The 26,127-nt window shown below is 44.0% G+C and overlaps 1 protein-coding gene across 1 annotated transcript in view; it reads left to right on the top strand.

The window, feature by feature from the left end:
- ndufaf6 (NADH:ubiquinone oxidoreductase complex assembly factor 6) overlaps positions 1-20,863 on the top strand; it is a 32,595-nt gene extending 11,732 nt beyond the window's left edge. The window contains exons 3-9 of the mRNA XM_083644817.1: positions 1,999-2,121; positions 4,339-4,395; positions 6,922-7,024; positions 8,283-8,416; positions 12,919-13,020; positions 14,274-14,330; positions 18,402-20,863. Of these exons, the coding sequence (XP_083500943.1) occupies positions 1,999-2,121; positions 4,339-4,395; positions 6,922-7,024; positions 8,283-8,416; positions 12,919-13,020; positions 14,274-14,330; positions 18,402-18,530 (705 nt within the window). The 3' untranslated portion in view covers positions 18,531-20,863. The remainder of the gene's footprint in view (positions 1-1,998; positions 2,122-4,338; positions 4,396-6,921; positions 7,025-8,282; positions 8,417-12,918; positions 13,021-14,273; positions 14,331-18,401) is intronic.
- Positions 20,864-26,127: the final 5,264 nt, after the last annotated feature.

Genomic DNA, 26,127 nt, shown 5'->3' with positions numbered 1-26,127 from the left:
GGATCTGTGATATAACCAGCTTTTCGAAGCATTTGCTGGCTATGGGCCGCCCTTTTAACGGCACGTAAAAGCTTCAAAACTCATGAAAGTGGTCCTCATGTGTGAAGATTATCCTGCTCAACACTGGTTCGCGTTTGATTAAGCTTGCGTTGCTCAGAGACCTTATTTGAAGCATCGCGCCAAAAACCCATTCAAAAATCCCATAGGCAGAAACAGTGAAGAACCATGAAGTCCAGACTTCCGCGTTCTGACTACAAAAATACGTCATCCCTGTGGCTCTCTATTGGTCTGTCATGCAACATAGAAGAACTACGGCAAGGTATTTCCCAACATTTGATAAAGAAAATTGTCCCGGAATTGATCAAAAATGCCCCCAAAACAAATTTCACAGGGGCAAAAAAAAAAACTTGATAAAAAAAGTAAATTTCCTACCCTGGTGTGTACACAAGTAAGTAGGGACCAGTCCAAGAAGAGTTTTATAGATAAAACTCAACCAATGGGTACGCCTGCGTACATACAGAGACGGCCAGTCAGCTTTTGCATACAAGGTACAATGGTGGGTAAGATGTTTGCAACCAGTGACAAAACGTAAGGCACAATGATACACCATGTCTAGCGACTGCAGACATTGGGCAGAAGCATTCATTTATAACAAGTCACCATAATCTAGCAGAGGCAAGAAGGTTGCAGACACAAGGTATTTCCTAGCTCTGAAGGAGAAGCATGACTTATTTCTAAAGTAGAAGCCTAACTTCACCCTGAGTTTAGAGACTAGGTTGGTAATGTGATATTTAGCTGTCGATCAATAAGAATACCCAAGTACTTATAACTTGAGACTAGATTGATTTATTTTCCTTGTGAGGTGACAATGTTAGGAAGATTTAATGGTAAGCCAGTGTTGGAAAACAGCATGAGTTTAGTTTTATCTGTATTTAATACCAGCTGTAGTTGCTGTAGGCGGGACTGCACAACATCAAATGCAGACTGTAGAAGCTCAAGGGCATGTACAACAGATGATGAGCAACAATAAATAATAGTATCGTCCGCATAAAAATGGTACATAGCATTTGATACGTTATCACAAAGATTATTAACAGGTTATAATGTCGGACTAGCATATGAGCTTTACCCAGGATATAAACTACTCGCCAAACCCGAATCTGTGCAGTGACTGGAACATATAACGCCACTCAACCTGATCGAACACCTTCTGTGCGTCGAGTGATAAAATCGATGCACCACTGGTCTTACTATGATCTGCGTATATAGTGTTGAGGAGGCATCTGACGTTGTATTAAGACAACCTACTCTGGATGAACCCTGTCTGGTCAGGATGAATGATGGATGACAAATGTTTGTTTAGCCGGGTAGCCAGTATTTGAGTGATGACCTTTCTGTCAAAGTTCTGGAGCGCTATGGGTCTGTAGCTGGCCGGCTCTGAAAAGTATTACAATTTTATTTGACCATTTCCAGGTCTTGAATAATTTGAAGAAGAAAAAAAGTCTGGCAAAGTATGGTAAATGTTGTGGTTCAGGCCCAATACGCACATAACTCTAGCTTTTATGTCTAAGAGCCACTTAGTCCGGTTTTTGTTAATGTGAAGAATAATGTCACAAGATGGATGGTGGTTTTACCCAGCCGCTGTCAGCATGCATTATATCAGATGCCCACCAAAATCACATCCAGACAGCAACACAGGATCTGCTTGGATAGAATGATGGAACCCTGCCAATCTTCTCACACATTCCAATATTTGTGGCCGTGAAGAACATTCTTCATGATCTATACAGTGATTTGGCCTAGTTACCAGGGGTATCTGCATAAATCCTATTGAACAGCAGACAAAATCATCAAAACAAATCAAGGTATGGAAAAGGTTTTAATTGTAAATGTGTAGGAACCCCGGCCATTACGAGTTCATTAAAAGTGTCACAAACCTTCACCTTTCTGACTCAAACCATTTTTCAAAGTAGCGTGTCAAACTTTTTTCTCCACAAGGTGAAGGACTCTGTTTCCCAGAAGACCATTGGTTTGATGCGGATGCACTTCTGGAAGACGGCAATAGAGGAGATGTACAGAGACGATCCGCCGCTGCAGCCGGTCAGCGCCGAGCTCTGGAGGGCAAGTATCAGCCTGGACATTATGTCATGTGACCCTATATCATGTGACCGATCCTATGTCATGTAACCCATTTTGTCCCAAAACACTTCATACTGGTTTAGGAAGAGGGATGTTCATGACCTACTTAATGTCAGAGGCGGGAACTCCAGTCACAATTTCAACTGATTGAGACCTGATTTGATGGACGAAGAGAAGACTTGAGACTTTTTATTGGAAAAATAGACTCTGGGACAGCCCTACCTTTTTTCCCAGCTTCCTGTACAGCGCGCCTCTCCTGCCACCGTCACGGCGCAAGTTGCTATTTAGACTGTAAACAGTGGAACACGGTGGCGGAAAAGGAAGTGACGGTGGCAGGAGAGGCGCGCTGTACAGGAAGCTGGGAGAAAAGGTAGGACTCTCCCAGAGTCTATTTTGTCCCAGAGTCTATTTTCCAATAAAAATAGACTGGGTTCCCAGATTGACTCCAAATTGTACTTTGATGACTTGAAAAGTTTTCTAAATCTTGACTTGAGATCTTGTGTTTGTGTAAATGACATGAAATGATTAAAAGTGATGAGATTTGATTTGTTCCAACAGACGACTGAATTAAAATTATGTTTTCTATATTTGTATGGAACTAGGCATCTCGCGCGCTTGATTGCCTTGTGTGTGTGAGTGAATTTGATCACTAATTATGTTATCAGTGGGACAGACAGAGAAACAAACAGACAGACAGAGTCCTAGCTCCCTTTTATATACTGATGATGATGATAGAAGTTGAAACTGCTAATAGAAATCAAACTCATAATGCTCTTACCAAGTTTTTATCCTATTAAAACCATACATTGAAAAGTCAGATATTTAGTTTTCTTTAAGATGTTAAATTGATCATGAACTCTTGATTTGTTCTGACTTGATTTGTTCTACATTTAGACTTGAGACTTGAGACTGACTTGGGGACTTGGACGAATTTGACTTGGTCACACCTCTGACACATGTTTATCATTGTATAATCACATCGATGAAGCTTGTTGAATTGAACAAGCTGTCATATCAGTACATGGTGTGGTAATACATTTGTCTGTATCCTCTGCTAGGTGTTTTGCTTGTTTATTGCCATTATCCACGACTACTGGCCATACATTGACAGCTGTTTATTAGGGGGCACGGTGCCGCAGTGGTAACGCTGTCGCCTCACTGCTAGAAGGTCCTCGGTTTGATTCCCACCTGGGGCACTGTGGGCACTGAGGGTGTCCCCTCCATGTCTTCGGTGCCTACTGCCCAGGTGGGCTATTTGGTCAAAAGGGCCTTTCTGTGTGAAGTTGGCATGTTCTCCCCTGGGGTTCATCCATACAACATCAAAACATGCAGAAGATCATCATCTGGCCAGTGACGACAGCGTTTGAAGTTGTACACAAGAAAGCTGCCCACTGCTCCTGGCCAGCCCCCCACTGCTCCTGGCCAGCCCCCCGGTCCTGGAGGAAGTCCTGGCCAGCCCCTCGGTCCTGGAGGAAGGACAAGCCTGGATGGGTTAAAAGCAGAGACAATATTTCATCGGCCACTGTCAGCATGTGTGGCTGGCAGCATGTGTGTGTTGGGTTGCTGTGTGATAATAAAGGCGGGTTTGTCCGTCCGACTTTGACTACTGAGATGAAACTGCTAGATTTAAAATGGGCACAAGATGGAGACAGAGGCCTGTAGCTTACTGGGGGGGTAGGGTGGTTGCGCTGTTCCAAATAAATAATGAAGTAAAAAGCATGTACAGTTTCCTCCATGTTCAGGCCAGGAGCGGTGGGCAGCTGCAGTGGAGTGCCCACCTTTGGACCACCTTTCTTCCAACCGCCACAGGTCAGACGATGACCTTCTGTTTTTATTGGGGGGTTACATATGGAGGAAACCCCAGAGGAGCACGAGGAGAACATGCAAACTCTACACGGAAAGACCCTTTTCACAAGATAACACACCTAGGCACCGTAGGCATAGGGAGACATACCCCCAGTGTCAACAGCGTGCGTCCCAGGCGGGAATCAAACCCGGGACCTTCTTGCTGTGAGGCGAGAGTGCTGGACATTTGGATGTTCTACAAGCACTAGTCATATTCAGTGTCATATTCTAGTTTATAGGTTTGAAAGTATTATCAGCAATATACTAGACATTATGCTGGTTTTCTTATGTTTAAATGTATACATGATATCTCTGAGGAACGTTGAGTTTGACAGTTTGAATGTTGTCCTGCAGGCGGTGAGGAAACATTACCTGACAAAGAGATGGCTGCTGAGGATCATAACAGAGAGAGTAAGAGACAGACAACTCCTTTCAGTTGGACATTTCTCACCTTTTTTGCCTCATTTACCAGCAGCTCAAACATGAGAAAAGTTCCCTCTGAAGCAGCACTTTGTTCACACTGAAGCTCAAAGTTAGTTCCCCAACTCCCATGTGACCCAGATTGGATGTTTTGTAATCATTGGGAAGTGCAGAAATCTGTATAAAATCACATTTTATCAATTTCCATCTAGACAAGTGTCACACAGCCTCAGATCCTGAGGCCATGAGACCTCTGTGTGGCCTGCATGTGAACACAGCCTCAGATCCTGAGGCCATGAGACCTCTGTGTGGCCTGCATTTGAACACAGCATCAGATCCTGAGACATGAAACCTCTGTGTGGCCTGCATGTGAACACAGCCTCAGATCCTGAGACATGATACCTCTGTGTGGCCTGCATGTGAACACAGCATCAGATCCTGAGACATGAGACCTCTGTGTGGCCTGCATGTGAACACAGCCTCAGATCCTGAGACATGATACCTCTGTGTGGCCTGCATGTGAACACAGCATCAGATCCTGAGACATGAGACCTCTGTGTGGCCTGCATGTGAACACAGCATCAGATCCTGAGGCCATGAGACCTCTGTGTGGCCTGCATGTGAACACAGCCTCAGATCCTGAGGCCATGAGACCTCTGTGTGGCCTGCATGTGAACACAGCATCAGATCCTGAGACATGAGACCTCTGTGTGGCCTGCATGTGAACACAGCCTCAGATCCTGAGGCCATGAGACCTCTGTGTGGCCTGCATGTGAACACAGCCTCAGATCCTGAGGCCATGAGACCTCTGTGTGGCCTGCATTTGAACACAGCATCAGATCCTGAGGCCATGAGACCTCTGTGTGGCCTGCATGTGAACACAGCATCAGATCCTGAGACATGAGACCTCTGTGTGGCCTGCATGTGAACACATCCTCAGATCCTGAGCCATGAGACCTCTGTGTGGCCTGCATGTGAACACAGCCTCAGATCCTGAGACATGAGACCTCTGTGTGGCCTGCATGTGAACACAGCCTCAGATCCTGAGACATGAAACCTCTGTGTAGCCTGCATGTGAACACAGCATCAGATCCTGAGACATGAAACCTCTGTGTAGCCTGCATGTGAACACATCCTCAGATCCTGAGCCATGAGACCTCTGTGTGGCCTGCATGTGAACACAGCATCAGATCCTGAGACATGAAACCTCTGTGTAGCCTGCATGTGAAGACAGCATCAGATCCTGAGACATGAGACCTCTGTGTGGCCTGCATGTGAACACAGCATCAGATCCTGAGACATGAAACCTCTGTGTGGCCTGCATGTGAACACAGCATCAGATCCTGAGACATGAAACCTCTGTGTGGCCTGCATGTGAACACAGCATCAGATCCTGAGACATGAAACCTCTGTGTGGCCTGCATGTGAACACAGCATCAGATCCTGAGACATGAAACCTCTGTGTGGCCTGCATGTGAACACAGCATCAGATCCTGAGACATGAAACCTCTGTGTGGCCTGCATGTGAACACAACCTCAGATCCTGAGACATGATACCTCTGTGTGGCCTGCATGTGAACACAGCATCAGATCCTGAGACATGATACCTCTGTGTGGCCTGCATGTGAACACAGCATCAGATCCTGAGACATGATACCTCTGTGTGGCCTGCATGTGAACACAGCATCAGATCCTGAGACATGATACCTCTGTGTGGCCTGAATGTGAACACAGCATCAGATCCTGAGACATGATACCTCTGTGTGGCCTGCATGTGAACACAGCATCAGATCCTGAGACATGATACCTCTGTGTGGCCTGCATGTGAACACAGCATCAGATCCTGAGACATGATACCTCTGTGTGGCCTGCATGTGAACACAGCATCAGATCCTGAGACATGATACCTCTGTGTGGCCTGCATGTGAACACAGCATCAGATCCTGAGACATGATACCTCTGTGTAGCCTGCATGTGAACACAGCATCAGATCCTGAGACATGATACCTCTGTGTGGCCTGCATGTGAACACAGCATCAGATCCTGAGACATGATACCTCTGTGTGGCCTGCATGTGAACACAGCATCAGATCCTGAGACATGATACCTCTGTGTGGCATACAGAACACTATTCCTGTCCCAAGAGCAGCACTGTGTAACCTGTATAGACGGAAACAAGCTTAGCCAGATCAATGCATACAGAACACTATTTCTTCCCCAAGAGCACAGCAGACTGATACTTGGGAAGCATGCTAAGTGTCTACAGTACACCATGTCTGCCCTGAGGCAGCATTCTCACAATAAGCTGGACAATAAGCTGATATACTACAGTAGCATGCATACATACTACATACAATTGGCTGTTTCTAAAGAGTAGTAGTTGTGTTACAGCAATGTGTATCCAGTGTGTGTAGTTGTGTTAGCAGTGTGTGTAGTTGTGCAGTGTGTATTGAGTGTGTAGTTGTGTTAGCAGTGTGCATTGTATTGAGGGTGTTTTTCTGTGTGTCCCGGCTCCAGGAGAAGGATCTGGAGGACCGAGCATACAGGAACCTGCAGGAGCTGGAGGCCTACTCAGAAAACACCCAGTCCTCCTTGATATACCTCATACTGGAGTGTTTAGGTAAGAGTGAGTGTCTGTGTGTGTGGGGGGGGGGGGGTTGAGGGTACTGATAGTAGTAACTGCCAATAATAGATATTCCGAATCATAAACCCCTTGTAGGAAAACGTATGTATAATGTAAAATTTAAATAGTTTGTGTTTTATCTGAAGCACATTGAGTTGAGTGTATGGAATGTGCTATATACGGTAAATAAATGATGTTTGCCTGCCTGCAGCTAAAATAAACATTATTTTCTCTCGCCTCACACGAAAGTGACAAACCACTAGGGATGGGCATTTCTAGCAAAAACACTATTCGAAATTCGCTGGCCAAAGTCGACTTTTAATCGAAATTCGAAAATAAAAATAAAAATGTAAAAAAAATTAAAAATGTGGGTTTTTTGTTTTTTGTGTGTGAGTGAAATGTTGTATTGTCTCCCCTGATTCTAAGTCTAAGGCTTTATTAATTAATAGAAAAAGCTTCTGCTGCTGCTGTGTGCTCTGCCCCTCAATATCAGAAACTCTGACTCACTCACCTCCTTCAAAACCCAACTCAAATCCCACCTCTTCAAAACAGCCTACAATATCTGACTTTTACCTCTAACCACCATTCCATCTCTGCAATCTATTGATTTGTATTTGTTTTCGTTCTTTATTTAGTTTTGTTTACTGTATTACTTTTCTATGTATTGTAAAGCGTCTTTGAGTTCCCCAGAAAAGCGCTATATAAAACCTATGTATTATTATTATTATTATTTTATTTTTAGCTCAAACAAGCATTGCACCACTGAAGTAAAGAACATGTTACATGACATTGACATTTTCGAAAATAAAAAACAGTTTTGACAATCATGAGTGGTTCATTAAATATTTAGTAGGCTCAGGTCTGAGTGCCAAAGGGGTGCCAAAGTCACCCCCTCTCCCTCTTCATGGGATTTCATCCGCCATTCATTTTTCCATAAACCTTGCTTAAAATGCTTATAAAAATTGTTTTACTTGCTCAAACCAAGCGATTCGACTATACTTAGAATCAGGGGAGACAATGCAACATTTCACTCACAAAAAAAAATAAAAAAAAATCGAATTTCGACTTTCAATAATAAAAGTCGACCTTGATAACAACAACAATTATTCGAAAATTCGAAATTCGATGCCCATCCCTACAAACCACAAAGCCAAAGTGTGTGTGTGTGTGTGTGTGTGTGTGTGTGTGTGTGTGTGTGTGTGTGTGTGTGTGTGTGTGTGTGTGTGCGCGCGTGCTTGCGGGTGGATGGATGCAGGACTGAAGGATGTCCATGCGGACCATGCAGCAAGCCACATCGGTAAAGCTCACGGCATTGTGACGAGCCTGAGGGCCATCCCGTACCACAGCTGCCGGAGGAAGGTCTACCTGCCAATGGACATCTGCATGCTGGTGAGCTCATCCATCTAAGAGGTCAGGGGTCAGGGTCTGCAGGGTGACCACGGGTCTGGAAAGTTCTTGAATTTATGAAGAGGTCCTTAAAATAGTTTGAATTTAGCCTCCCGGAATCTCTGAGTTTGAGCCTTGTGCGCTCCATCATCTCAAAATTGCTGGGCCAAGCTTGATACACTTTATTCCTATCTACAGTATCAGTCTCCGCACTGCATTGCTGGTCAAGATTGCTTTGAGTTTATGTTAAGTGTTAATGGATTCATTCCAATGTGTAAGGAACTGGAAACAAATTTGCATACTTACGAGACTGGTAGGTATATGTGAACATCTCTGTGATATATTGGTCCGTAATTTTGAAATAATTTGTCATATCATTACAAAAGAGTGGCGACCAGGGTAGGAAATTAACTTTTTTTAACAAGGGCTTTTTTTTGCCCCAGTGAAATTTGTTTTGGGGGCATTTTTGATCAATTCCGGGGCATTTCTTTTTATCAAATGTTGGGAAATACCTTGCCGTAGTTCTTCTATGTTGCATGACAGACCTATATTCAATAACTTGTATCAAATCTTATTTATTTTATTATTTTATTTCTAAAAGTAATGAAAAATACTAGACAGCTTTCATTGAAACAAGCTGAAACAAGATAAAACATTTGTTAGGCCTATATCTTTATTTCTCTACTCTTTCCGTTACATGAGCATAACAGGGGTCACCACAGTAGGCATCAAGAGTTTTTAAGGGCTCACGAGCCAAAAGGTTGAGAACCACTGGTTTAGTTAGTAGACGAATATGACCAAATTAAAATTAGGGATGCACCGATTGCAAAATGTTGGGTCGATACCAATTTGTTGTTGTTGTTACTTATTCCCCCCTTTGTCACAGGGAAACAAAACAAATCTTCATTATAAACAAATAACTGAACTATCGTCTTTCAGCCCTTCACACTATCTATGGATGAGCACAAATGCAATCATACAAATTTAATTATGAAACAAACAACCTGAAAACAAAGCCTTTTTAGCCTGCTATACAACTACCTACTCAACGTTGAATGTCTCAGATTACCAACAGCGTTTAGCAATGGTGGGTTTTTATTTTGAAAATCCCGAGGGGAGGTGTTGTCGTATAGTGCTTGGTTTTCTCTTTTTACAGTCAATAGTTTTCACACTGTGTTTTATTTTGGAAGTAACGGCCGGAGGTGTTGTGTAGTTGTCGTCGCTAGTTTGATGCTGCAGCATGAGCGAACACAGAATTAAATGGAAGAAACTGTCTATGTCTTCCTCCATCACGGACCAACTCCTGTTCTGTGTTAATTGACGTGCGTGGAGTGATTGTGTTGTTGATATGGAAATGGACAATTTAACGTGCACATTCACCAGTATCCTGTCATGGAAACCAGGAAACCTGTGCATGCTGCTGGATTAGGGTTAGGGTTATCCCTGTAGCCTACATGCATGCTGGATTAGGGTTAGGGTTATCCCTGTAGCCTACATGCATGCTGGATTAGGGTTAGGGTTATGCCTGTAGCCTACATGCATGCTGGATTAGGGTTAGGGTTATCCCTGTAGCCTACATGCATGCTGGATTAGGGTTAGGGTTATGCCTGTAGCCTACATGCATGCTGGATTAGGGTTAGGGTTATCCCTGTAGCCTACATGCATGCTGGATTAGGGTTAGGGTTATCCCTGTAGCCTACATGCATGCTGGGTTAGGGTTAGGGTTATCCCTGTAGCCTACATGCATGCTGGATTAGGGTTAGGGTTATCCCTGTAGCCTACATGCATGCTGGATTAGGGTTATCCCTGTAGCCTACATGCATGCTGGATTAGGGTTAGGGTTATCCCTGTAGCCTACATGCATGCTGGGTTAGGGTTAGGGTTATCCCTGTAGCCTACATGCATGCTGGGTTAGGGTTATCCCTGTAGCCTACATGCATGCTGGATTAGGGTTATCCCTGTAGCCTACATGCATGCTGGATTAGGGTTATCCCTGTAGCCTACATGCATGCTGGATTAGGGTTAGGGTTATCCCTGTAGCCTACATGCATGCTGGGTTAGGGTTAGGGTTATCCCTGTAGCCTACATGCATGCTGGGTTAGGGTTAGGGTTATCCCTGTAGCCTACATGCATGCTGGGTTAGGGTTAGGGTTATCCCTGTAGCCTACATGCATGCTGGGTTAGGGTTAGGGTTATCCCTGTAGCCTACATGCATGCTGGATTGATTGACAAATGCCAGCAGCCACGGTGTGAAAAGGAGCATTTAGGAGAGAGGGGAAGAGCGTGGTTCGGTTTTAACGTTACTGTCTGTGTTCGCCACCAGGTGATTGTAGGCTACTAGTACCGGTGCGAGGACACGCTTTCCAAACAGTCATTTTAACATACAGAAAGTAGTTAACTCATTATTTTAAGAGGGCAAAAAAAGCCACCGTCGCCCCAATTCCAAAAGGGCAATTTCAGATTTTTTTACGGGATAAAATCTCCCGAGCCCCTGCTAAATTCCGACCCTGGTGGCGACCCCAGGTCTGGAACTGGGATTCAGTTTCTTGCCGTTTGAACCAGCTTTCAAGCGGTGTGGGTTTTAAATGAAAATTGTCAGTCTTTTTTTTCCCACCTGGACCCTATTTTCCTAACTTGTGTAAATGACTAACAATTTCTGAATTTGGTTCAGTATTGACTGTGAGATCGCTTCAGTCTGCAGCCGCGCAATGGTCTTGAATGGAGGCAGGCAGCATGTCTAACGTTACTGCTGTATGGAGCAGTGCTCATTTGTCTTCTCGTTGTGTACCATTTCAAACCAATGCCTCTGTTGTTTGCAGAGCCTCTAGCGCTGCCCAACATGCTGTATGCATGTAAAGAAGAGTCAAGGATCAAATGCAGGACTCATTTCCATGTTGTTGTTGATTCTTTAGGCAGACAATGAACATACAAATAAAATCTTGATTCATCAGACAAGTGGTGAGTGAGAGTGGTGTGGAAATAGTAGGCAAACGCTGCTTAGTTTTGTGTATGTGGTTTGTATATCAGTCCTAGGTCTCACTCAGGCGGCAAAGCTACGTGCTAATTGACTGTCGGCTGTAGACCTGTGAGGCCACGCAACAGTCGGCCTTCATTAATGCTAGTCCTTTGAAGTTGTGTTGTTGTGTTCCAGGCTCAAAGAGGAGAATTGGCTCTCAGACACATTAAGTGGAGCTGAAATTATATACAGCTGAACTGGAGAGATAGGCTAGGCTTTTCTGTTAAATTGAAACTTAAAGTGTAACTTACCCACAAAACACTTTTTTTCAGCTTTTAACTCATTGAGTGCCAATGACGACTTTAGTCGTCAATTCGGATAGTAACGTAGAGTGCCAATGACGACTAAAGTCGTCAATTGCGTTTTTTGACGGTGGGACGTGGATCAAAGCCAGATCCATCTCCTGTGAAAGTATGGTGGATGTTGAATGTGTAAAAGCTATTTTATGGAGCCATTAGGTGGTGACAGTGCTCTCCAGATTAGAGAAAGGCGAGGAAAAAAGAGAGAAGAAGTCATGGGGAAACGGAAATTGCATCGGTATGCATCGATATGCATGAAGCATAACGTTAGCTGTGCCTGTGAACAGCAGTCAATCTGCTGCCACAATTGAGCCCCTCCGTCTCCGCTGCGATAGCCCCTCCATATGATTTAGTTGCCGACACCAGCGTCTTTCTGAAAAGTTACATTATTCTCAGCAGGGAGCCGGCGACACGCTGTGAAAAAGCGGGGTGCAGCGCACTTTTCAGTGCAGAGCAAACGCAGAGCAAACGCAGCAGAGCCACCAGAGACACTCCCACGGAGGAGGAGGAGGGGGGTGTGGCACGCAGGGCAGCATACAACCATTGACAGTAAACACAGACCCAGACAGCAGACTCGACAGCGACAGGCAAACAAGCTAGAATATCTGATGCCCACCAGCAGTAAATCAAGACCAGCAAGAAGGTGTAGGGTCTGCGCACGCAGGGGCCAGCGCTGCTGGTTGCAGCTAAAAAATATTATTTGGCCAAAAAAAAATTCCTTTGTTTTCACTGTTTTATTGAAGGAAATTATTTTTGAGGTGTCACTACATCAGAAAATATTAGCTTCAGAGTCAGTGATGTGCTTGAAATGCTTCATTTCACAAAAGGCTCATTATCTCAGCTTCTAAATTGAAACGTGTGTTTTTGCTGAAATCAACCTATCTTCTCCGGCTGATAACTAAAGAACGGAAAATGATATCAATAAACTTTTTTTTGCTGCTGATACAATAGAGTCTCATTGTTCTTTGTGCGTGTTCGGTGTTTACATAGTAATATCACACAATATTCTGTGGGCCTCGAGAAATCACTGAAAACGCTCTGAAACTCTGGCACTGGGAGCGTCCGTTCTCCAAAAGTGGCTGGCACTCAATGAGTTAATAACAATCGAAAATCTTGCTCGTAGCTGCTTTAAACATGACCAATGGTGTGTGTGCGTGCGTGGGTGTGTGTGTGTGTGTGTGTGTCACCAGCATGGAGCTTCCCAAGAGGACTTCATCCGCAGCAGCCGGCAGCAGAACGTACGAGACGTCGTGTACGACATCGCCAGTCAGGCTCACGTTCACCTGCAGCACGTACGTACCAAACTAACAATTTCCTCATAATAGAATTAGGATATCTTAAGGAATTAAAGGAGACTTCTCTTTTTTTATAACCTGGACCTTATTTCCAGCTTTAAATAGGATTGTTAAGGTCGCTTTAACATATAAGCTGTTTAGTCTGCTTTAAACGTGCCAGAGTTCCTTTCCTCGGATAGTCCGCTTCGTTTGGGGTGGTGTGAAAGCGCAAACAAACTCTGGGGCGGAACACACAAGCGAACTCTGGTCCGCTTAAAAACGTGGGTCTCGGTTCACTTGCAAGTGAACCCTGGCACGGTTCGTTTGTTGTGTGAAAGCAAACCGGACTAAACACAAAATAAAAAAAGCTCTCGTAACGGACAAGCCCGTCTTTTATTGTCACACGAACACCACAATACATGCATGCGGCCACAACACACTCATGCTGACGGTGGCCGGTGAAAAGTGTCCTCTGCATTTAACCCATCCAGGCATGTCCTTTCCTCCGAGGGGCAGGCCAGGAGCAGTGGTCGCTTTCTCGTACAGCGCCCGGGGACCAACTTCGGATGTTGTCGTCACTGGTCGGATGACGATGACGATCTGATCTTCTGCATGTTTTTAGTGGGGGGGTTATATACGGAGGAACTCCCTGGGGGGAGCACATGCAAACTCCACACAGAGAGAAAGGCCCTTTCGACGAGATACCCCACCTGGGCAGTAGGCACTGAAGATATGGGGGGGAACACAACCACAGCGCCCACAGTGTCCCAGGCGAGAATCGAACTCAGGACCTTCTGACTGTGAGGCGACAGCGCTACCGACTGCGCCACCGTGCCCCCACTGAGCCACCGTGCCCCCACTGAGCCACCGTGCCCGTGCGTACACTGGACCTTCTGGCAGCGTGGAACCGATTAACCGGATGTTGTTGTTGTTTTTTCCGCATTCTGACCAATGCGTCCTTACGTGCAACGTACTGCACTTGTGTGAACACTTTAACGACAAAGTTATCATCTGTAGTATGTAGTGAATCAGCAGATTAATCTCTGTAGTATGTAGTGAATCAGCAGATTAATCTCTGTAGTATGTAGTGAATCAGCAGATTAATCTCTGTAGTATGTAGTGAATCAGCAGATTAATCTCCTCAGGCAGAGCATTCCACAGTCTGGAGGCAGATAGTAAATACTGAGGATCTGACAGAGGGTTGTTAGTTTGAGAACAGTTCTGGGTGTCTTGTCTTCACCTGGCACCTGTCTGTCTGCTCTCTCCTACAGGCTCGATCGTTTAGTAAGACCGTGCCAGCAGCTGCCCACCCCGCCTTCCTCCAGACGGTATGTCAGCATGCAGCACACCAACTGTTTAGCTGGGTCAGTGGCCTAAAGTCAAGTTCAGGGTGTCTGCGGGGTCTTGAAAAGTATTAAAAGTTGATAAATCAATTTAGGGAAAATTAAGGCCCTTAGAAAGTATAAAAAAAAAGTCTTAAAGCAACTACGAGCAACATTTTCACTTGTTATGAAACAGTCTAAATTTAATAGTGATGCCTCACATCTTATCTATAACAGCAGATGAGACCAAAGCCAAATTAATCGGCGAGTGCTCTCTTGTTGTTTATAGAGTCTCTCTCCGGGACGGAGAGACGCGGGAGAGCACTGCTGTTATAGGTAAGATGTGAGGCATCACTATTAAATTTAGATTTTCATAACAAGCGAAAATGTTGCTTGTAGTTGCTTTAAATCACCTGATGAGGTATTAAATTTTCGCTGATTGTGTTAAATAGGCATATTGTCTCATATCGATCACTGTAAATGATCTGTGCTGCTGGTGGTGGTGTTGGCTCATGCCAAGAACATGGATGTCGGTGTGCACATTAAACACAATGGAGTCCAGGGCAGTTCAACCATTTATTTTCAGAGTGAATGTTGGTTGATGGATGGATAATTTTATCTGCACAAAGTATTAGAAAACACAGGATTACAAGTCTGATAACAAGTAATAAATATAGCCGCAAGCGGCAACGGCAGGGGTTCAAGCCTTGCGCAAATTGAACACCTAATAGTCCTTGAGGCAAATTTGTAGAGCACGTTCAGGTGAACATGGGGAAAAAAGTTGTTTGAAAATTGGAGAAACAGCCTGGGAGTTACAAACGGGTGTGAAGTTACGGCATATTTCGTGTTAGGCCACACCCACTTTTAGTATCTGCGGCGCCCCCTTTTGTTCAAATTGCAAAATAGCATGTGAGAAATGTCATTCCAGATGAGGCTGAGAAGTTTGCAACCGATTATGCGAATGGACTTGATTTACTGCTATAGACCCCGCCCACTTTCACCAATGATGACAAAACTTCTGATTTTGACTAGGACATCCTCCTTGATATATCTGACAAGTTTTGCGATCATTGGACAAACAGGTGCGGAGTTAGGGCCTTTTTTGTGTTAGGCCAAGCCCGTTTATGGCGCCCCCTTTTGGTCGAATTGCCCAAAATTTGACACACATGGTCTGTGATGATCTCCGAAGACCTCCTGCAAGTTTCGTGAAGATTCCTTAATCGGTCATGAAGTTATCACAATTTAGCTGTGAGGCCACGCCCTCTCACAACTTTAACGATTAATATCTCCGAAACTAAAGTAGATTTCAAAAATCAAAAGATCAGGATTGTAGAGCGTGCTCCATAGATGCTTCCTTGCGATTTTGGTGGAAATCGGTCAAACGGTCTAGTTACATAATCAGAGTTATATACCGTAAATTCCGCACTATAAGCCGCACCGGACTATAAGCCGCAGCAGCAAAATTGACTGTTTTTTACATATAAGCCGCACCGGACTATAAGCTGCGGGTGTTTTAATGTTTTTTTTTTTTTTTTTTTTTTTTTATTGTGTTTTAATGTTTAATTACCATATGTAAGGGTTCGTGCACAGAGGGGATTGTCGGGAAAGAGATGGCTGTTTGAGGAAGCTCCCATTTATTAACATTTCAACAAAACAACATAACACAACACCACCTGTGTTTTTTTTTACAGTGCACACAGTGTCCGCGGTGTGGTGAAAAGAGGGCAAGAGAGGAAATTAAAACAGAAGTGGATTTATAGTTAGAAAGAGTGTTAAAGAAGAGAGAATTCCGTTTTTTATTTTTATTTTTGCTGAAAAAATCCATAGATAAGCCGCACCGTTATATAAGCCGCAGGGGCCAAAAAAGCCCAAAAAACGGGGAAAAAGCCGCGGCTTATAGTCCGGAATTTACGGTAATCTTTTGTGGGTGTGGGCGTGCTCTGGTCAGGAGTGACAGTTGTAGGTGGGGTGGAGACTTGTGATTTAACAATCGCAGACCCCTGAATTGAATCAAAATCATCGGGGTAGATTTTGGAATATCAACAAATAATATATTGTTGTCCAAAGAATCTATAATATCGTATCGTGATGAAACTTGTGATTTACATCCCTATCGCTGATGTGAAAGTGGCGTTGAGGTATATAATATATATATATATATATATTGAAAAGTTCTTAAAAGGTATTGCATTTAATTTCAGGATCCCTGCATATACCTCGAACTCTGACTTTAACAAATCTGACATTGAACCAATTTTGGAGAATGACTCATCGATGTGCGAGTGTGTGTTCAGAAAGAATAAAGCCGGGGTGAGACTGTGTTTGTGAACTCGTCGGGGGATTCTCCTGGTGAAATATCTTGTAATGTGTGATCCCCTGCCGCACAATGAGCTAAAGACTCCCGATTACAAGGCAGCATGTTGTGTAGTGTGAAAGGAACAGCGACTGATGACTGTCGTGTAGTGCAGTGATTCCCAACCAGGGGTACGTGTACCCCTAGGGGTACTTCAGCAGCTTGCAGGGGGTACTTGGAAAGATTGGGGATTACAATGTATTTCCAAAATGATAAAAACTGATTACTTTTTCCAATTGAAAACTGTCAGAATTGTATTAAAGATGAGTCATTAAAATTATTTTAATAATGAGATGTGTTAGAGAGGTCATCTAAAAGTTTAATATAAGTTGAATATAACAAATTTAGGAGAATTATCGACATGCATGAGTGAGGGGTACTATTGGCATGGTAAAACAGCTCAAGGGGGACATAACACAAAAAAGGTTGGGAACCACTGGTGTAGTGTGTACAAGCCATTACTTATCCTTAGTCAGTGTACCTGCAGTCAGCGCGCCCCCAGTTTGGAGACGTAGAGAGCCACAACACAGAAGCAAAGCAATGTACTGCTGGGGCCAGCAGCAAAACGTATTTTAGACACCTAAAAGAAGGCCCACCTAAACAAATCGATATCAGTTTTAGAGAATGCTATTTGGAATATTTTCAGCGCTTTACCTTGCGATAAACAGTGATTTACTGCTCCCTAGTGCCCACTCGTGGCGCCGGGGCTGGGTCCACCTGCTCTGGACATTATATAAGTACCGTATGTGTATGAGAAAGAGAGAGAGTGAGGTCCACCTTCACAGTCCACAAACATGACGTTGTGTTAGATCATAGATGCTATAAATACAGAGCTGAGAAGCTTCCGTCTCCACGTGTTAAAAGGCTCTTTTAACACGTGGAGTGTGATTTTCACGCTGCAGTGGCTGTGTGTGTGTGTGTGGTATGTGTGTATGCGCGCGCGTGTCTGTGTGTGGCTTGTGAGAAGCCGCACATGCTTCCTGGCTCTGCTGAAAGTTTAATTCAGATGATTGGTGTTGCTGCAGCATGCGATGTGATGTGAAACAGTGCTGCTGGCTACCTGAGGGACTGACACCAGGGAGGTTTTATATAACTGGCAGGATGGAAAAATGACCGCCCATTCATTTGAACGTAAGCTGCTCACCAGCATATGAAGCATTTTGAAGGAGTTTTCTTCCTGGTTTTACTTCTGTGACATGCCGCCACGGTCATGTGTGCATGTCTGCACCCCCTCCCCCCTTCCCCACAGACATCAATGGAGTTACAGTATAGTGGCCAGACCCATAGAGACTAGAGAGAGGGGAAGACCTCCAGAAAACAGCTCTTGGTGGATTCTGGTAACCTTGCTTGCAAGATGGATAACCTCGCGAGATCAAAAGAGATTCTCTCGGTTTAGTGAAACGTATGTGGAGCTAAACCGTCCATCTGGCAGCGTCAGGTTAGGATTCTGGCTCATAACGTAAAACTTGATAACTCAAAGACTCCTGGAGTTTTACAACTGCTTATTTCCATGTACGTGGGCGAGAAAAACTGTTTCTGGGCTGCAGGGCGTCACGTGACCAAGCTTGGCCACCATGCTCAATTTGCTTCATGGCCCAGGGAGCTGTCCCTGGGCGCTTGACTGAGATGCACCAGCCCACTCCTGCAGCTCTGAGGGTCCAACTCTTTTGATATAACCTGATTGATGCAAACTGAGTTATTCTGTGGTGTGTGGTCTTCTGCAGGTGGTGTTGGAGGACTACCTCCAGAGAGTGAGGAGGGTAGATTTTGATGTTTTCCACCCCAGCCTGCAGAACAGAAACCCCCTCCTCCCCATCCAGCTCTACCTCCGCTCCTGGAAGAAGACGTACTGATGACCCCCGACCCCCTCCATCCCCTTCCCCGCCCCAAATTGCTCTGTATATTCCACTCCATCCATCCAGACGGCCTGTTGGATCTTTAAAGGAGCTCAGACTCGTTTTGAACCACTGAAGACAGGCAGCTTTATAATACACCAAGAACCACCGATACAAAGCTGTTTTTCAACCTCTGACCAGCGGGCCTACTCTGGTCCTGAAGATGTGCTGATTTGGGTTAACTGAGACAAAAGACTTCTGCTCAGGATTCCCATGGGTCCTTGAAATCCTTGAAAGTCTGTGCATTTGGGGCGAGTGGGCGGAATCAAGGCCTTAAAAGTTTTAGAAAATAGACCTAATTAGGCATGTGGCGTTGGAAGTGCTTTTTTTTTTTTTTTTTTACACAAAATTACATAACACAAACACAAGAGACCACAAACATCTATACAAATAAAAACTTTACATACACATACACAAACAAATACAATTAGAACATAATCCCCCTCCCCGCAGGACCCACCCACCCACAAAGATATTAGCTCACAATACATATGCCCTTCAGCAAAAAGAGAAGAGAATTCAAGCGTTGGAAGTGCTTGAATTTATATATTTTGTGCAGAAATAGAAATTTAAGTTATTTTGATATTTTCATTTTTGTATTTAAAGTGATAATATGGAAGGTTTCTTGTCTCTGACAACACCAATGGCCATGAGCAGTAATTGCAGATGAGATCCACACAGTGGCGCATATGTGACGTGAAGGGTTTTTTCTTCTTCTTCTTTTTCCTTGGTGATATATAGTGACTTTACAGACATTTATTTACATGAAAATCTTCTGTATTATCACTTTAAAGTTAATAAATTTAACATGTCTGATAAATATATCTTCTTTCTTTTTATCTGGTTTTGATATTGCTCACTCAGAATCTGTTGTCAAGGCAAGATTCACATATAAAGTGAGGTTGTAGAGCTTTTGTGACCTGAAGGTCACCGGTTCAAATCCCAGACAGGCTGGACACATCTTGATGTGGAAAGTGAGTGAGATACACTCTCACTTCCATCGTCATGGTGCCTTTGAGCAAGGCACCTAACCCCCACTTACTCCAGTGGAGTTTCTCTCGCCAACAGCAGGAGACTGGTAGCCAGATTGATATTCAGAGTCAATTGTAAACTAATTTCCATCTTCCACAACTGTGGAGTGGGCGGGACTTTGAATGTCTGGAGCCAGGCTAGGAGAGTGGTTCTACTGGTCAGCTCCCAGTGTGATGGTGTGTTGAACTGTATGAACCTGAAGCAGGGCGAGCTGAACCCAAAAATGACTTTTCTTTTCTTTTAGTTCAAATACCTGGGTATGCAGTGCACCTATTTAATAATGTATGCAAAAAAATCACAAAAATCTAATTTCTTTAGTTTTTCACACTTTTTCACATCAAAAGTTCATTTTTCAAGATTTCATTGATAACAGTAATCTACAGTTTGCTGACGTCACCTAGTACTATCAAATTTCTACCCCATTTCAACCAATCGTATCACGACATGGCAGCTGTCAATCAAATCTTCATTTCAGGATAATTTTCTCTTCCAAAAGAAAGAGAAAATGGCACCTAGTGCCTGTCATCTGGCAGAATTCCTATCCCATAAACTAACTACTAACTTGGCCAATTGTATGATGAAACATGAACAAAAAACAAAAACGGTAATATCTAAGAATGCAAAGAAATGTAACTGGCTCGTTAAAATGCGCATTCCAGGAATATCGTATTTACAGCAGCGATAAAGGCGCACGCTTGAGAGCCTGCTGGTTGTCAGGGGTCGCACCTCGGAGATTCCAGGCTGACGGGCTGCACTCCTGCTTGGCAACACGAAGGCAGCTGGCTGCCTGCGGCTCGCTGAGCTCCACTCAGCCACTAACCTCGCGTCAGCAGGCTCTTCCCGAGGACAGCGCCACAACACGCTGAATCCCACTCGATTTGGAGGCAGAACACGCCAGAATTGGCCAAAGCCCAATCCAGTCCCCAGAATTGTCAAATAAAATCATCGACATATTACACGCCTCTCAACCTGTGATCTCAGATAAGTTATGTTTTCAGTCTGAAACGGACGTGACGGGTTCAGTTCGACTTTAAAGAGTTGATCATATTCCCTGGATAAATAAAGTGTCAAAAATAAAATGTTGGACAGTTCTTTAATTTTTAAACCGTGCAGCCGCTTCGATAAGTGATGTGTGTTCACATGGGATGTCTGTTAAGAGCATGAGATCTGTAGCCTTGCACTCTAGGCACATGGGAGAAGTTAGCCCTGAAGACTTTTTGCCAGAAAGCCATGATGACGCAGAACAGAGGAATCACCATACAACCCTTCAAACATGTTTCATTGCATTTTAATTTGTGTTTTAAGGATGTTGGTTTTTATGGTTAGGGTTAGAAAAGTTAAAAAAAATTAAACACCCAGGTGTTGAAGTAAGCGGTGCAGTGTGCAGCAAGTCACACCCTGCCTTCTCTTCCCGACACTGTGCGCAGGTGCATGTTTCGAGCTGCCCAGTGCCCAAACTGTCTATCTTAAAATAGTGGCAAAATACCCAACCAAAAGTGACACATTTGTGAATATCTTCCTTTAATAAATAGGAGAGCAGTGGTGCACATCCAAAACGGGAGGTGCTGGTTACAGCAAGAGAGATCAAAATACTAGATAAAAAACAAACTTCTCAGGAACAAGTCCATATCATATGAGGACCGCACACCAAACATTTTTTAGGATGACCAAACTTTCAAAAATACATGATTTATTAGCAACAAGAACAATGCATTTCGCAGATGCGCTTCATCAGGTTGAAGGTAAAAGGTTAAGCCGGTTGCCCATGACCTCCGGGGGTCATGGGCAAGTGACCTATAGTTTGGTGCCGGTCCGCAGCCCGGTGGTTGGGGACCACTGATCTAGGTTACCTACATTAGTCTATAGAGTTCAACAGAAGAGACGGTGCAGGAGGTTATCTAGGCAGTGGCGTGCCTGACCAAGTTGGTGCCCTAGGCAAGATTTTTTGCTGGTGCCCCCCCCCCCCCCCCCCCCAAAGAAAATATAATAAAAATTATATTGCAGCTAATTCCACCACAGATACTTATACAGTCACACAAACTGACGTCATGTCACCGCTAAAATTGCTGCCTGCAGTGCAGGCTCAGAATCACCCTTTCCCCACTCTGGGAAAAAGCTCCGAGCAGGTAGAAGGGGGGCGCGGGCACGCAGGGGCTGGGGTGGTATGGATTAGCGACCATGGTGAAAGTGCTGCAGCCAGGCCCGTAGCCAGGGTTTGAGAAGTACCAAGATAGAAAATTTTGTCCATTTTAAAGTAAAATGCTTCAATCTGGTGCACTTTGAGAGCAAAATTAAGAGGCTAGATCTATAAAGAACTACAGACATCATGTTAGATTAATATCCTCTTTAACTGTGCTGTTGCTTTAAAATGATAAAAATAATAAATGTCTCTCCATATAATATAATTTATATTCTGCATACAGGTCACATGGCAGAATACTGCTCAATTAAATACAATGGCCCATCTACACAAACATCACTTAGAGGGTAGTTACTTACCCATTCACTTCAATAGAACTGTCCCCAAAGTCTAGCCCCAATGCAAAATCTGAATGTTGTGAGTTATCTTTCTTCCTTCTATAGCACACAGAGAGGAAGCAAATTGTTGCATTTCTGATCAAAACTGTCATATTAAAACATCAATGACAGATGAATAGATCTGGGGGCCGGGGCTATTTTTCCTTTTTTTGGGGGGGGGGGGGGGGGATTACCTCGGTGTCCTCAATGGTAGCTACGGGCCTGGCTGCAGCCAGAAAGCCAGAATTAGACAAATGATTTCACTATTATTTAAAGACTTAAGACGTTGTTGTCTTATTTTTTGTCTACTATTGCAAAATAATAGTAGGCCTATTATCATGAAAAAGTATTAAAAAAAAAAAAAAAAAACTCTCTGGCGCCCCTAATGGCTCAAGCACCCCTAGCATTTGCCTAGTTTGCCTAATGGACGGCATGCCACTGTATCTAGGACTAGGTTACTTACATTAGTCTATAGAGTTCTGCAGGGATGATGACGCATTTAAGTACCGGTACTCATTTAAGTGCTGGGTTCCCTCTTCTCGAAGTCAATGTTTTTTTTACTGGGTTTTGTGGTTATATACCTGAAATAAGGTCTGTGATTACTAAGGTTTAGTAACGCCCCCTTTAGTAGCGCCCCCTAATCAGCCCACATTCAGAACAGGTGAGACCCTTGGGGCTAGTTAACAGCTCATTTAAAAGGGAGCCGTGCATGGCTGGTGGTAAGCTTGCCTCTATCTTTCCTGACCCTGTTTCATGTGAGGGAGATCCACGACACACAAGGTCTGCACTCTACCTGTCCTTCCTTGTATACTGGCTTTGCATATTTGAGTTTTCCTGACATCTTTGCAGGTGTTTGGCGGTGGCTTCTCCACCTTTGCACAGCAGCACATGGAGAGGTACGGTGATGTGTGTGGCTGATCACAGGCTGGTTTGTTTGCGCTCTCTGCTTTGGTGTATGAAATCCTTTGTTTTAGTCTCACTCATTAGTTTTGTGTTTTATTTACGGATGTTCCTCACTTTATTACATCACAATGTTGCAGCAGTGTATCTGCTTTTCCTCAAAGCAGCATTTTGTAAATATAAAATATAAATATAACATATCATGGTAACGCTTTAGAATACAGCCCGCAAATAAGCATGTAGTTAGAGTATAACAACGGGGTTTAGGGCTGTAGTTATAGTCTAACTACGGGGTTTAAGGAGTGAATTATAAGATCTGTACTTATAGTCTAACTACGGGGTTTAAGGAGTGTAGTTATAGTATAACAACGGGGTTTAAGGAGTGTAGTTATGGTATAACAACGGGGTTTAAGGAGTGTAGTTATGGTATAACAACGGGGTTTAAGGAGTGTAGTTGGAGTATAACAACGGGGTTTAAGGAGTGTAGTTAGAGTATAACAACGGGGTTTAAGGAGTGTAGTTAGAGTATAACAACGGGGTTTAAGGAGTGTAGTTATAGTCTAACTACACTCCTTAAACCCCGTTGTTATACTCTAACTACACTCCTTAAACCCCGTTGTTATACCATAACTACACTCCTTAAACCCCGTTGTTATACTCTAACTACACTCCTTAAACCCCGTTGTTATACTCTAACTACACTCCTTAAACCCCATAGTTAGACTATAACTACACTCCTTAAACCCCGTTGTTATACCATAACTACACTCCTTAAACCCCGTTGTTATACTCTAACTACACTCCTTAAACCCCGTTGTTATACTCTAACTACACTCCTTAAACCCCATAGTTAGACTATAACTACACTCCTTAAACCCCGTTGTTATACTCTAACTACACTCCTTAAACCCCGTTGTTATACCATAACTACACTCCTTAAACCCCGTTGTTATACTCTAACTACACTCCTTAAACCCCGTAGTTACCCTGTAAGTACAGTGTGGTACCCCGTAATTAGCCTATAAGTACAAACATTTGTCCCCTGCTTCATAATACAGCCCGCGACCCCGTAGTTAGACTATAAGTACAGATCTTGTTACCCTCTAGTTAAAGTATTTTTTCACTCCTTAAACCCCGTAGTTAGACTATAACTACACTCCTTAAACCCCGTTGTTATACTCTAACTACACTCCTTAAACCCCATTGTTATACTCTAACTAGACTCCTTAAACCCCGTTGTTATACCATAACTACCCTCCTTAAACCCCGTTGTTATACTCTAACTACACTCCTTAAATCCCGTTGTTATACCATAACTACACTCCTTAAACCCCGTTGTTATACCATAACTACACTCCTTAAACCCTGTAGTTAGACTATAAGTACAGATCTTATAATTCACTCCTTAAACCCCGTAGTTAGACTATAACTACAGCCCTAAACCCCGTTGTTATACTCTAACTACATGCTTATTTGCGGGCTGTATTCTAAAGCGTTACCCATATCATTCATGTCTCATAATAGGACCAAGGAGCATGACTGCCTGGCTTCTCATTGGCATAGTGTGGCTGTATTTAATGGAGGTAAGGCGGTATGGCTGCCTATAGTGTATTTTATGTTTTAAACCATTTTAAGTGATTAATATTGTCCCTCTGTCCTGTTAGGAGCTACTGCTGTGGCATGAGCCTCGTGCAGCATAATGGATGTGGTTAGTCGCCATAGCTCGTAGGCAAAGGAACAGTGATGATTGGGTGGCCTTCCACATGGCCTAGCTGCTGTAATTGGTGGAGTGGCTCTGTTGCCACTGCTTGTTTTTGTCCTTTTTGTCTTTTTCCATTTTGTTGATTTGGTTTTGTTTATTTCATTTTGCAAACCAATTTGAGTGGTTCTGGAGGGCTTCAGTATTTTAAAGATTCCTGTTTGCCAGTTACAGCACGGTTGGGAGGGCTGTAGTTCTGCAGGTGGTTTGGGTCACTGGGTGTAGGCCTATGTCCTGGGGTTCCCTAGTACATGCTACATGTACTAGTGTCAAGATTCAAGATTCAAGATTTTTATTGTCACTCCATGGTACAAGTACCACGTGTGAAATTCTTGTGCAGTGGACGTTTACGACATAGTACAAATAGGCAACAAGCAATGAGTAATAGGCAATAAGAAATAGGCATCAATAAGCAATAAGACAGCAATAAGGCAATAAGAAATAGGCATCAATAAGCAATAAGACAAGTCGGTGGCTTATACGACAGTGGCATATTCATTGCACATAGGTGCACATGTCATGTGCATACGTTAGACGTGTTCAGACATTCCAAATTCAACGTTTTATACATACATGTGCAAATAGCATGTACCTTATTAAACATACACTTAAATTTACAATTAAACGTTAGGCACCTTATTAAACATACACTTAAATTTACAATTAAACGTTAGGCATCCGTAATAGTAGCAGCTGCAGTACGGTACGGTACGACTACTGCACTATTTTGTGCATAGTCTCGTGGCCTGCGGGAAGAAACTGTTCCTCAAGCGATTTGTGCGTGTTTTTGGAACCCTGTATCTCCTCCCTGAGGGTAGCAGGGAGAACAGGCTGTTGTGGGGATGGTTTGTGTCTTTGATGATCTTCAGGGACCTCCTGAGGCACCGCTGGTTGTACAGTTCGTGCAGTTCACCTCCTGTTACGTGCTGGGCCGCGCGCCTCACCCTCCGTAGCGCTCTGCGGTCCATGGTGGTACAGTTCCCGTACCAGGCGGTGAAGCCGCCTGTCAGCAGGCTTTCAATGGTGCCTCTGTAGAAGTCCCCGAGGATTTCTTTCCTCAGCCCGAATTTCTTCAGGCGCCTGAGTCCGTGTAGTCGCTGTTGGGCCTTTTCGACAACAGTGGCGGTGTGGCCGGCCCAGGTCAGGTCCTGGTGGATGTTGACTCCCAGGTACTTGAAGCTGTCCACCCTTTCCACCACTGTGCCGTTGATGGTGATTGGGGGATGTGCGCCCCCCCCTCTCCTGTAGTCTACAATGATCTCCTTGGTCTTGGAGACGTTCAGAGAGAGGTGGTTGTCCTGGCACCATTGTTCCAGTACCCCCACCTCCTCTCTGTAGGCCGTCTCG

This window comes from Poromitra crassiceps, assembly GCF_964638095.1.
Source record: "Poromitra crassiceps genome assembly, chromosome: 1".
Taxonomy (NCBI): domain Eukaryota; kingdom Metazoa; phylum Chordata; class Actinopteri; order Beryciformes; family Melamphaidae; genus Poromitra; species Poromitra crassiceps.
This window is presented reverse-complemented; position numbering and strand designations above follow the sequence as displayed.